Source organism: Myotis davidii, unplaced genomic scaffold (genome assembly GCF_000327345.1).
Source record: "Myotis davidii unplaced genomic scaffold, ASM32734v1 scaffold323, whole genome shotgun sequence".
NCBI lineage: Eukaryota > Metazoa > Chordata > Mammalia > Chiroptera > Vespertilionidae > Myotis > Myotis davidii.
The window spans coordinates 3,476,007-3,488,861 of NW_006295491.1; the positions used below are offsets into that span (position 1 = coordinate 3,476,007).

General features: G+C 34.8%; 1 protein-coding gene across 5 annotated transcripts in view; it reads left to right on the forward strand.

Moving 5' to 3' along the window:
- The window catches only part of LRBA (LPS-responsive vesicle trafficking, beach and anchor containing), a 554,230-nt gene that overhangs the window by 530,982 nt on the left and 10,393 nt on the right, over nucleotides 1-12,855 (forward strand). For all 5 annotated transcript variants that reach the window (XM_006770131.2, XM_006770133.2, XM_006770134.2 and 2 more), the window contains exon 53: nucleotides 761-928. In XM_006770131.2, coding sequence (XP_006770194.1) covers nucleotides 761-928 — 168 coding nt within the window. The remainder of the gene's footprint in view (nucleotides 1-760; nucleotides 929-12,855) is intronic.

Here is a 12,855-nt window from a genome sequence, read left to right on the forward strand (position 1 = left end):
AAAGAAATAGTGACCTGGTTCAGATTGCAATCACAGTATATTAGTCCTTTTAGCAAAACTTAGTTCATGTAATCCCGAGTTTAAAAAACAAGCTCTCCAAAGTGACTTACATTGAAATGCATTCAATCTTTACTAAGTCAGAGAGGGGTTTGTATTAGTGAAGTCTGAAGTATAGAGTACTTCTAAAAGGCAACTAAGTTTCGTTGTGTTTTGAATCATATAGACTAGAGTAACTTAAGAAAAATGTTGAAGTGGTTCCCAATAAGGGTTCCCTGGGCCTACTTCCGTCAGTAGATATGATTCATTTGTAATTTATAGTAGCTATTATAATGATACTAGAGGCCCGATTAACGAAATTCACAGAAGGAGCTCCACCCTCACAGCCCCACCTGCCTCGTGGCCCTGTGGCCCCGCCCACTGATTGTTCGGAAGGTCATTCTGGAAGGTCATTCCACCCTCTGGTTTAATTAACATATTAGCTCTTTATTATATAGGATGGTGTCATAGTCCTTAAATATTATAGTTTGAATTGAAAATAGTTTTTGCCTTTCAAAACATTATTATCACAGTTTATTTTTTTGTTTGTGTTACTATCCATAGAAAACTCTTAGATTGGACCAGATCAAATTTTATTATAAAATCTGAATTATCAGAATCTGAGTTTATAAGGCTTTATTACCTTATAAGTGAAATGGTCATAATGAGCGGAAAGTTTTTTAAATTTTATAGCAATATTAAAGGATATTGTTTTGTGTTTCAGGAAAATTGATCCAAGTTGTGTTTGGCCATTGGGATGTCGTCACTTGCCTCACTCGTTCTGAGTCGTATATTGGGGGAAATTGCTACATTCTCTCTGGGTCACGTGATGCAACCCTTTTGCTCTGGTACTGGAATGGGAAAAGCAGTGGGATTGGAGATAACCCAGGCAGTAAGTACATTTTATTTGATAACTTTTACAAGTGAAATGTAATAACAGTTTGTAATAAAGTTATCTTTTACATCATAGTGAAAGTGAAACTGAATCATCAAGTAGTTTTAATTTCTTAGTTAAAATTTAAGAAAGGTCTAGATAGCCTCATTATTGACATTTTGTGACCACTGATAATTCAAATCCAAGTGTGAAACCTCATTTTTCACATTATAGGTTATTCTTATGATCTGAAAATGCTAGTTCTTCATTGTAAATGGCTGTCATCACATAAAATAGAGGTGTTTCATTCACGAATAGTAAGATATAACATAAAAAGAACAATCATATATTATCTTGTTTATTGAATTCATATTTTAAAACAGCAAAATTATAATACCATGGGAACAAACCATTCTTTATAAAAAATATGCTTTCATTTACATATTAAAAAGTAAAGCAGGTCATAAAAGGCCAATATGGAATATTCAAATGGCTCTTGGTTTTTCAGATGGGAAATGAAAATGCTCAGCAACAGCCTTAAACGTCTTTATGAAACTATGCTGAAGGCAGTAAAACAAAAAATGTGTAACCATTTAAAATTGTAATTCACAGAAGGCAAAAAAGGAAGCAGCTACCATTAAAACCAATCGCACACAGCTGCAGCAAAGAAATGGCTTTAGAAAAACACATTAAGAAGTAGGAAAAAACAATTAAAGGGACCACCTGAAAAATGAGAATTTAATTAAAATGATTATGACAACACTGAAAAGTTCCTGCAAAAATAGCTTTAGATTTTTACTTCATAAGGTGGAGCTTTTTAGCTGCTCTTAAATATTTACAGTTTCTTAATTTAAAGCAAGTTGCAATGTATTTGGCTAAGGAAGGATTGTGTTGTTGCTGATTACTTTACCTGAATCCTGCTGTACATCTGTCACTCAGCCCCAGGTTATGAACCAGTCTGAATACATTTAAGTCTATCGTATTTTGGGTTGACTTCTTTGAGTTGTGCTTATTAAATGTATATTATATGTATGAAAGTGAAACTTTATAATTGAAAGCCAATATAATTTTAAAAGAAGTATTTGCAAAGTGTTTTATCAGAGCTGGTTCTGCTTTGTTTGTGTTTGGTTGGTGTGGTTTTTATTCAGTGAACCTCTACTATATATTTCTTATTTTAATCAAAGCACAGATCAGTCTCCATACAAACAGAATATAAAAAATAAGGCTGCAATGCTATGGATTACACAGTCTTTGTGATCAGATCAACTTTAATGTGTCTGTATGGGGGATAGTGTGTACATGTGTGTATTTCACATATTTATACAGACAGGTCCAGTTTATATATAACTATGATAACCTTTTAAAATATGTAAACTTCAGGAATTTTTTTCACATTATTTTGAAAGGTGCTTCATGGTCTTTTCATTATGGACCCCTACATTCGGCTCATTCTCCTTTCTGGCCTTTTAGGATGAGTGACTACTTTCAATTTCTTTTTTTCCTGTGTCTATAAATTCAGTTATTGAGATATACTAAGTTAACTCAGATAGACCTAGATTTGACATAGATAATAAATATACCATTTTGTTATTTATTGGAAAATATTTAAGAACTTTCTCTTGCCTTAAAATAGTGCATGATGTTTCATGCACATATAGCAATCCAGACACAAGAAAAAAAATATATATATATATATTTTACTTATGTAACCTAATCGTGTTCATGTTATTACCAATGTGTATTCTGAGAAGAAGCTAAAGGCTTACTAGCTATAGCACACTTATAGGCAATAGTTGTTACATTTCATAGATTTAAGTATATTTTAAAACTAGAAATATTCAGCTTTCCATATAGGTGAAAAATGTATTTACATAACTAAATACCTTATGAATCACCCTAGAGGTGGCTTTTACATGCGTGTTTTCTAAAAAAATAAATCAAGTAGGATTGACCACATTCTGGAGTTTGGAGTAAAACAAATCTGAATTCTAAGCTTTGCTGTGGTCCTTGTGTCTTGTCTGCAAAATGAAAGCAACAATGGGAACTAACTAAGGTGTTATCAGAAGCACTGGGTGCTTAGAGCAAATAAATCACCACACAAACACCATCATGTTGGCATTAGAGTATATATTATAATGTTATATTTTTCATAAAGCACTTCATCTATACCCTCTCATTGTCTTCAGTATGGTGGACATTAACTCCTAGCAGTGCTGGAAATGCAAAGAAAAAATAAACGAATAACATAATAGCACAGCTAATAAAAATTTTAGAAAATTGTATGTATATTGACTAAATTAAATTACCTTTCTCAAAGTGAACCTCGTCCTTTCTGGCCCTTTTCTAGCATCTGATGTCCCTATTTAATTTTGCTTTAGCTTTGAAGGGTGGATCTGGGAGAAAGACAAATAGGCACTTTTTCATATAATGAGAATATCGCACATTAGAATAGAAAAATGAACAAGCCAGTTAAAGCTTTTCAAAACAAAATGACGAGAGAGAGAGAGAGAGAGAGAGAGAGAGAGATTTCACCGTGTGTTTTAAGGATTCATGCAAGCTGGTTCAGATTTTATAAGCCTCTGGCTCATTGATGGCTCCACGAAGCAGTCACCGAAGTCAGAGCCTTTCAGATGAGGAATTTTAGGCTGTGTTTATTCCTGTATTATATCTGTTGGATGCAGTGTAAGTGTTCTATAAGAGACGGTCAGGCTTATATATATATATATATAATTGCACTGTGGTCTATAAATGCACACAATGCCTCAACTTAAATTTTTGAATTTAGACTTTTCTTGCTTGAAGGGAAAATAGGTAAATTTTAAAAAACTAGGGCGTTGCTTTTTATGCATTTCATAGATCTTATTCAAGTATTTTGTGCACTTTTTATTTCAAAAATTATGAGAATAAGCTAATAATTTTACTTGCTGAGATCATAAGCCTACAGCATTTTCTATAAACCTTAGTGCTATATGTAAAGTTAATAGCTTTATTACTATTTTTTAAAATCATATTAATATGCGTATTGGTTGGGCAAAGTCAGGCTAACTATGTGGTACAATTTGGGGCTTATGAAAGGATACGCGTGTTCTCTGAAATCTGGATTCTGTGGCAAAGCCTCGCTCGCCTGCACAGCAGAGAGGTGTTCTCTGTCTGTTGTCTTGTGCGGGTTATCTCCTGTGGAATGCAGTTTCTCCAGGAAAAGAAAAGTAACATAGGATTCCATTTAGTTGTGACTTTAAAAAATAAAATCAACCAAGAACATTTCAATGGAGGATGTTTTTGTTTGGAATCATATCTCTGGCCGAGCACTCTGTATGCTTTTTGAACCAAATCTTGTCCACCAAAATGCTTTTCCTGAAATAATCCTTTTTCCTTCAAAATGGAGAAAATGCTGCCCAATACATTCAGCTGACAAATATTTTAAAACTTTGAAATGATCTTACAAGCAAGATGAAAATTTCCAAAATCGTTATTTATCCACCATTTTATATTGGATTAATAGACCATAAAATTCAAATTAAATGCTTATTAAAAGTATTTAAGTATTTTTAACTATCTGAGCAATTTTTTTAAACCCATAGTTGATTAGCTTTAGAAGCAAATGGTTGCTGACTGTGAGGTTGTTGTGTAGGTTTGTGTGTATAGTATTTTGGTAAAGTAGTTTTCCATTCTCACGTTCTGTTTTTGATTTGATTGAAAGGTGGCATTTTTTTTCCTCATTGCAATCAGACATGCTAATCTATGTCAGCTTTCTTCTTTATGGGCATGGCGTCTACTGAAAGAAAGAAAAAGCTAAGTTTTTTTTTCATAACACCGGGATTCTGTTCTTTAAGAATATTTCAGCACCGTTAATTAGAAAGAAGGTTTTATTAACCATAAGGCTAGCACTAACAGACCACAGAGCTGCTTTTTAAAGTACTGTATGCCATAGCTGCCCTGCTTTTTTTCTCTGTCTAAAACTTCATTTTGTTATACTCTCATCAATCACTTAAGTCATTACCGTAAATCCTACTGTTGTTAATTTTACTAGTATCACCCTAATGAGGCATTCTTGCTATAATTAAAAATGAATTCTAACTTTAAGGCATTCTAAATTTTTTTTAATGAATTTAGAATGATCTTGCCATATGAGCATAAATACCAGATATACATAGACTACTCATCAAGTCCATAACAAAAGTAGTATCATCCAGGTGTGAAATATTTACTGGTTGCCTCTGTGCACATGTCTTATGCATATGTATTTTTGTGCACATATTTAGGAATTATGTTCTTTTTATCATAAAGCCGAATATGTTTTATTGAAGCCACTGATAAATCCTTATTCTTTGTCTTGCCAAAGTAAGGTTAGACTCAACACAAACTGTAGATGTCCTAGAGCACCATCTGCTGGATGCATTTGGAGACTTAATGTTAGTAAATTTGAAAATCAGCACTTGATAAGACAGGTGTACTTTGTTTTTAATTGCCTGTGGCGTATTATTTATGGGACCCAAATGTCAAGATGTATGCATATGTGTTGAACCATAACAATTTGTAAAATAACTCACTTTCTTCTTTCTTATGCCCCATGCTGACCTGGATTTGGAACTTGGTAATATTTTGTTCAAGGAGAAAGTGAGCAAAATATATGCCCAGTGAAATAAAGCATCACAGTTTATCATGAGATTTAAATTCTTATTGACTGCAGGTCTTTAGTAAGCTATAGTTGGAGAAAAGTCTTTGGATGATACTTTTTTTAAAATATAGTTTATGGATGATATTTTAACTTTAGGTTCCTTGCATTACCTAAATTCTGAATAGAAAAGCAATGTTTGCAACAAGTAGCCTTTTTATGCCTTGGATGTGACTCTTGATCTATTCTTTTGTCAACAACATGAGTTTTTGTATGTCTCATCGGGAGCTTTCCCGTGGCCCTATTTTTGGTGTGCATCTTTGAACAAACACTGAGACTGCCCTTGTTTTTCTTCCTTGAAGAATTCATCAAGTAGGGTTTGAAACAATATGTTGGCAGTGTTCGAGTTCAGGTGACATTAAAACTACGTCTATGAAATTCTCCAGAAGGTCCAGGATGTTTAGTGCTCCATGATGTAATGCAGGCCCTCAAGTTCCAGCAAAACAACTCTGTATTTACTGCTTGTAACTAATAGTAGATGTGGTAAAAGGAATTATATTCATATGGCAAATGAATACAACCTTAATGTGCACCATATGCAGAGTGGCGGGGTGATGTGCCAATATATCACATTTATTTACCTTGTTTAGTTGCAGAGAAAAAATGACTATACCATTCAGCCCGTAGACTATAGCCATATAAATATGAGAACAGAAGAACTGATGATTTATGTCCTCAAATTGAAGCTGAGTGTCTTCATATGTAGACTCTCATAGTGCCACACCAAAGAAAGCTGTTTGTCTAATACTATATGCTCAGATAGGAAATTTAATTTCAAACAAGTGCTGGAATTAATTTAAGAAGGTACAGATTCCCTTTAGTCAACTAAGTATTGTTGTATAGGCTCTCAAAGAAAATTTTGAATGTCTTCTTTCATTTAATTGGGACTGAATATACTCTGAAATTGTAAGCTACTTCCTCCCTCTTTTTCGCCTAAAAGCGGGGTTCTTCTTTTAGATTATTGTGAAAGTGCATGCGTGTGTGTGAGAGACATTATTGTAGAACTACTAATGATAAATTTAATTAATACCTCCTGGAAAAACATATTAGACTGACTTTATCACCTTCCCCAAAGTTGGCCTCATTAGAGAAATTATATGGCAGCTTTGGCCATATGTACCTCATATTACACTTTAGATATTCCTGAGGATTTATGAAAAGAGACCTATTTTTATAGGAAAGTAAGTACTTAAATGCCTCTGTTGATTTCTTTTACAAAACAGCAATTGCCCTGTCTTTTAAAGTTATTTTTGTTGCCTTCAAATAGGTTCAATCCGACTTTTGATTTTGGATTTGAAGTGTTTTTAGATAGAAAAAATCCTCAGAAGCCATTTCCCCCCTCATGGCTTAGGGCTTCATGACTGTTGATCTTTTTCGCTTACAGTCTTGTAGTTTGTAACTTTCTACACCTTAGAGATTGCTTTATTTCCTTGGGGTGAGTGGGGTCAGGGTGTTTTCTTTTTTTATTAATTGAGATGTAATTGAAGTATAATATTAGTTTCAGTTGTGCAACATCCTGATTCGATACATGTATATATTGCAAAGTGATCACCACAGTATGTCTAGTTAACATCCATCACCACACAGTTACAGATTTTTTCTTTTCATGAGAAATTTTAAGATCTACTTTCAGCAAATTTCAAATACACAGTACAGTGTTGTTCATTATAGCCACCATGCTGCCCATTACATCCCCAGGACCTATTTATTGTATAAGTGCCGGTTTCTACCTTTTGACTGCCTTTGCCGGTTTTCCCTACCCCCCTCTTTAGCAACCACCAGTCCGTACTCCGCATCTAAGAGCTTTTTTTCTTTTTTTAAGATTTCACAATAAGTTTGATTCTATGGCATTTGTCTTTTTCTGTCTGACTTCCTTCGCATAATGCCCAGGTCTATCCAGGTTGTCTCAAATGGCAGCTTTTCCTTTTTTACTGTTGCTGCACAATATTCCATTGTGTATATAAGCCACATTTTCTTTATACATTCATCCGTCGCTGGGCACTTAGGTTGTTTTCATGTCTTGACTATTGTAAGTAATGCTGACTAAACGGGGGGTGCAGATATCTTTTCAAGTTAGTGTTTTTATTTCCATTGGATAAATACCCAGAAGTGGAATTGCTGGATCATATGGTAAATCTACTTTTAATTTTCTGAGGAACCTCCATACTGTTTTCCACAGTGACTGCACAGCTTACATTCCCACTAACAGTGCACAAAGGTTTCTTTTTCTCCACATCCTTGCCAGCACTTGTTACTTCTTGTCTTTTGGATACTAGCCATTCTAATAAGTGTAAGGTTATATCTCATTGTGGTTTTGATTTGCGTTTTCCTGATGATTAATTATGTGGAACACCTTTTATGTACCTGTTGGCCATCTGTAGGTCTTCTTTGGAACAATGTCTGTTCAGAAACTCTGCTCATTTTTTAATCAGATTGGGGGGGTGGTTGTGTGTGTGGTGGGTTTTTTGTTGTTGTTGTTTTTGCTGAATTATATGAGATCTTTAGATATTTTGGATATTAGCCCCCTTATCAGATATGTGATTTGCAAATATTTTCTCCCATTTCATAGGCCGTTTTTTCATTTTGTTGGTGGTTTCCTTTGCTGAACAGAAGCTTTTCCATTTGATGTAGGCCTCACTATTCATTTTTTGCTTTTGTTGTCTGCTTTTGGGGTCAAGTCCAGAATGTTTCTAATAGGTAAAGATGTGAAAACCCTCTATAATTCTCACTAGTGCCTTACTTATGTAACCTTTAACAAAGAAACCTTTAAAATGTTAAGGAGGAGCCCTGGCTGGATAGCTCAGGTGGTTGGAGCATTGTGCCGTGCACCAAAAGGTTGTGGGTTCGATACTAGTTAGGGCACATACGTAGGTTGTGAGTTTGATCCCTGGTTGGGGCACGTACATATGGGAGGCAACCTATCAGTGTTTCTCTCTCACGATGTTTCTTTCTCTCTTCCCCCGCTCCTTCCTCACTCTCTAAAATCAATAAACATATCCTCAAGTGAGGATTAAAAATAAAATGTTAAGGAGGGCATGTTACAAAGAATTTTATGTGACTTGGGTATTTAGGATAGATTAAAAAAATTATTTTTACTTTTAATTACTATTCATAAAAAGCTTAATTTTGTATATCAACAAATATGAATAAGATTGCATATCAGTAACTGTTCTATCTGCATTCTTTATTGGAGGCAGAATTGTATAGTGTTTATGTTACTAGAAACCCATATACAGTTACAGAAGCTGGGTGAAAATATGCATCATCCTATTGCTCCTGCTTCCTGGGTGCTCACTACGTGCCAGGCGCATTCTCAGCACTTTGCACACCAGCTCATTAATCCTCATAGTGGTCCTGTGTGGTGACTACTGTTTCCCTTGCTTTATAGCTGAGGCACAGAGGGATTATAAATATGCCTTTACGTTTCCCCCTGACCTTGAAGCTCCTGCATCTTACTCTAACTATGAAAACTTGCCCAACAAGGGTCACAGAGCTAGCAATGCTGGAGGCTGAATTCAAACTCAGGTCTGGAGGCCATTGGCACCATTCTTAACCACTTAAAAGGACTGTCAGCTGTAGACAGTTTGGTGCAACCCTTTCACTAAAGCTCTCTCAGTATCTGCAAAGGACAATACAGAGATAATTTTGTTATACTGTATTCTTATGTTAGTATCTGTTATGATAGGATTTTGTTGTTTTTTTAATATTACACATTAAGAGTTATAACTTTACATGTACAATTATAGATACATATCTACACAAACCCATTTTCTAATGTAGTCTTAGAGGATGATTCCATTGTCATAAATTATATATGTGCATATAAACTATATATTACATATGTAATATATAAATATATATCATAGAGGAAGAGAAAGATTATAAACCAAGAGGAAGGGGAAGACTTGGTGGAGATAGAATGAATAGAACAAATTTTAAATAGTTTCTCTTTGCATAATTATAATATAGTATTATAATGCCCATTGAAAAATTAGGAAGTACAGAGAACAGACTGACAACTATTAGAGAGGAGTAGTTTTTGAGGGCTAGATGCAAAAGCTGAAGGGATTAAGAAAAGAAAAAAAACACCTTGTAGACAGAGGCAACAGTATGATGATTACCAGAGTATTAAGGGGGTTGGAGGGAGGTTGAAGAGCAGGTATGGGGGGATAAATGGTGATGGAAGGAGACTTGACTTTGGATGGTAAACACACAATACAAATGATGTATTATAGACCTGTATACTTGAAACCTATTTTATTAACCAATATCACCCCAATAAACTTATCAAAATTTGAAACAGAAAATAAAAATTAGGAAGTTAATGGGACAGGGGGACAGGTTTAAGAAACATTTAATAGCTAACCTCATTTCCACTTCAGAAAAGTCATTTTTTTTTCTTGATTTACTGTTATGATGAGTCACATGAGAAAGCTTAGTATTCAGTTTTTACGTGATATTTATTCTCATTGAGTCCTCTCAAGTAATCAAAATATAATTAAAGTGGAACAAAAGGCATCTGTAAAACAGAAGTATCCATCTTTAGGAAATGACTGGCATATAGTAATGTAATACTTAGATTTTCAAAAAACACACATATACTTGATAACTTTATTTAGATTCTTAAACATTTTCTTTTATTTTATTTTTAATTAAATTTATTGGGCATGACGTTGGTTAATAGGACCATTTAGGTTTCAAGTGTACATTTCTTTGGTATATCATTTGTATATTGCTTTGTGTGCCCACCTCCCAAAGTTAAGTCATCTTCCATGACCATATAGTTGGTCCCCTTTACCCTTTTCTACCCAACTCCACTCCCTTCCCTCTGGTAACCGTATTTTCTTTCAACATGAGTATTCTATTGAAATGAATTTTTTTTTTTAACAAAGCCAGGTTTCATGTTTTGTTTTTACCTCTCTAAGAGATCAGATGCTGTTAGGTTTTACTGTGGGAAATTATATCAGTTGTGTGGGGGTTTTTTTGAAGGCTTTATTGATGTTAATTTTGTATAAAAATTCAGCTGTAATAGTTTGGACTTCTGTAATAGTCAGTGCAACTTTTGGACATTTCCAATTACAGAGATATATGTAATTTGCAGGTTTACCGGAAGGTCAACAAAACCTGATCAGTGACCATTTGAAATCAAGTTACTTACAGATGCAGGCCACATTTTATTCCCCTCCTTGTTTCCATAGTACATTGCACAAAACATATACCCAATAAATGTTACTAAGTGAATGGATGAGTGAAGGAATGAATGAATTAACAAAGGAGACGTGTTAGCTTCTGGCACAGGAATCTCTAAGCATTAATTGGAAGAACTAATTTTATTTCTACAAAAATAAGAATAGGGAAATGTTAAACTGTGCTACATTTTATAATTGGTGGTATAAAATATTTAAACTGCTAATGAGAACTTTGGAATGCACTGTAAGGTAATGTAATTTTCATAAGACTGAGATGATGCCAGAAATACCAAAAACTTCATTCATTTTTAAAAATGTAATTCAAAATTTGCCAGAAATCTGTGTCAGGTCTATTTTTACCTGGATTATTAATCCCTTTTGCCTTAATGGAAACAGAGCCTTTGAAATATTTTTCTCATCGGATATTTATGAGCAGAATACTAAGTAAATTACTGTCTCCTCTTCTGTCAGGTATAACTGTAAGTAGTTCAGAGTCCATTTGATGAAGAAATACACTTAGTATTATGAGGGCACCAAAGAAACACATTTAATAAAAACATTTGTTATTCTACCTAATGGTGTAAACGTTTCACCTGGTATTTTAAAGCACAGATCCAATATCAATGCTAACTGATCATATGGAGATCTTGTCAATGCAGTGGGTAGTTACAACAATATATAAGTTACTGCTGATCCTTAGTGTTGTGCGCGGAGCAAAGCACATCTGTAAAAACTGGTGCGTCCTGGTATCAGTGGCAGGATTTGGCCTGTCTTTAATCTCCTTTGAGTTGTTCATCTTCCTTTAAGGCCGTCGGTCCATAAAGATGCACCGAGCATCCCTTTCAGCCTTTGGTGGATTTGCACCAGTGGTCATAAACCTGCTCTCGGGACAAAGACCCCCTTTCCTTTGAAGTAATTGCTCAAGCTTTTCATGGCAGTCCAAGAGTCTATCCTCTTTCTCTTTTTATTTTTCTTTGAGATGAGTTTGACATGTAGCCCCTTAAACTAGCATCAAGATAAATTTTTGTCTCGGCTTTATTGAAAGCCATGACGATTTTTCAAGCACTAAGACTTTAAAAGGTTCTTAAGGGGATCTGCTCCGCTTTGTGATCTAGCTTTCAGTGGATCCTGCTATCTCAGCCAGCAACAGTGGGACTTTTGGTATCCATTAACTACTGCAAACTTTTATCAAAGAATTCGCCTGATATTTTCCAGAAGACTTTTCCCCCTCTTGTTCTTTATTTGGTTTGGAGACGTCAGTGAGAGAGGGTGATAGCTTTGGGGGTCTTTGAAAAAGTAATGTGTGGCCAGTATTGTCTTCCTGGAGCTGATTTCCCCCTCGGTAGTAAGTCTGTGGGCTGACAAGTAGTCAGGAGGGGCAGTCTAGGTGGGTGCTGCAGTGAGCATGAGTTATGTGGTTTCTAGATTTTGTTTCTAGGTTTTGCAAGCAGAAATATACACAGGTATGTAGGGTTTTGCCTTTCTTTTCTGTGGGAGGTGATTGCTTGGGCTCTGGGATCCAGGTGATGTAACTACAGAGGAATCAATTCTGAGCCACATATACCAGTAGGTCTGTGTTCTGCCTCTGAGTATGCCCTCTACCCTTAGTAGCTTCAGTATAAGAAGTTCCCGAAATACCTGGCAAACTTAAAGTTTGAACCTGTTGGGTTTAAATCCCATATCATAGAATTCTATTCACTATAGTGAAATATTAATATTTGGAACATTTGGCTTCTTTGCATTTATAAAAATCCACAAGTATTTATTTTGAACAGAGTTTTTGATGAGAAAATAAAAAGAACACTCAATTTACACAGCAGATAATAAGGGAATACAAAGTCCGTTTTTAAGCAAGACTGAAAACAGCTTTTCTTAGGGAAAATGCTGTTTCTTCTTATGTTGTCATATGTGGATTTTTAAAGGCCATTAATGTGTGTTTCCTAAAGGGAGGGAAGTTAAGTAGCACAATCTTTTTACTGGAAATTCAGTGAGTGTTTGTGAAACCAGTTACCTGAGAAGAACCCAGTGATTATAAGTCTGCCCTTATGCTTTTAATTTGTTGTTTTTCTTTTCCTTTCCTT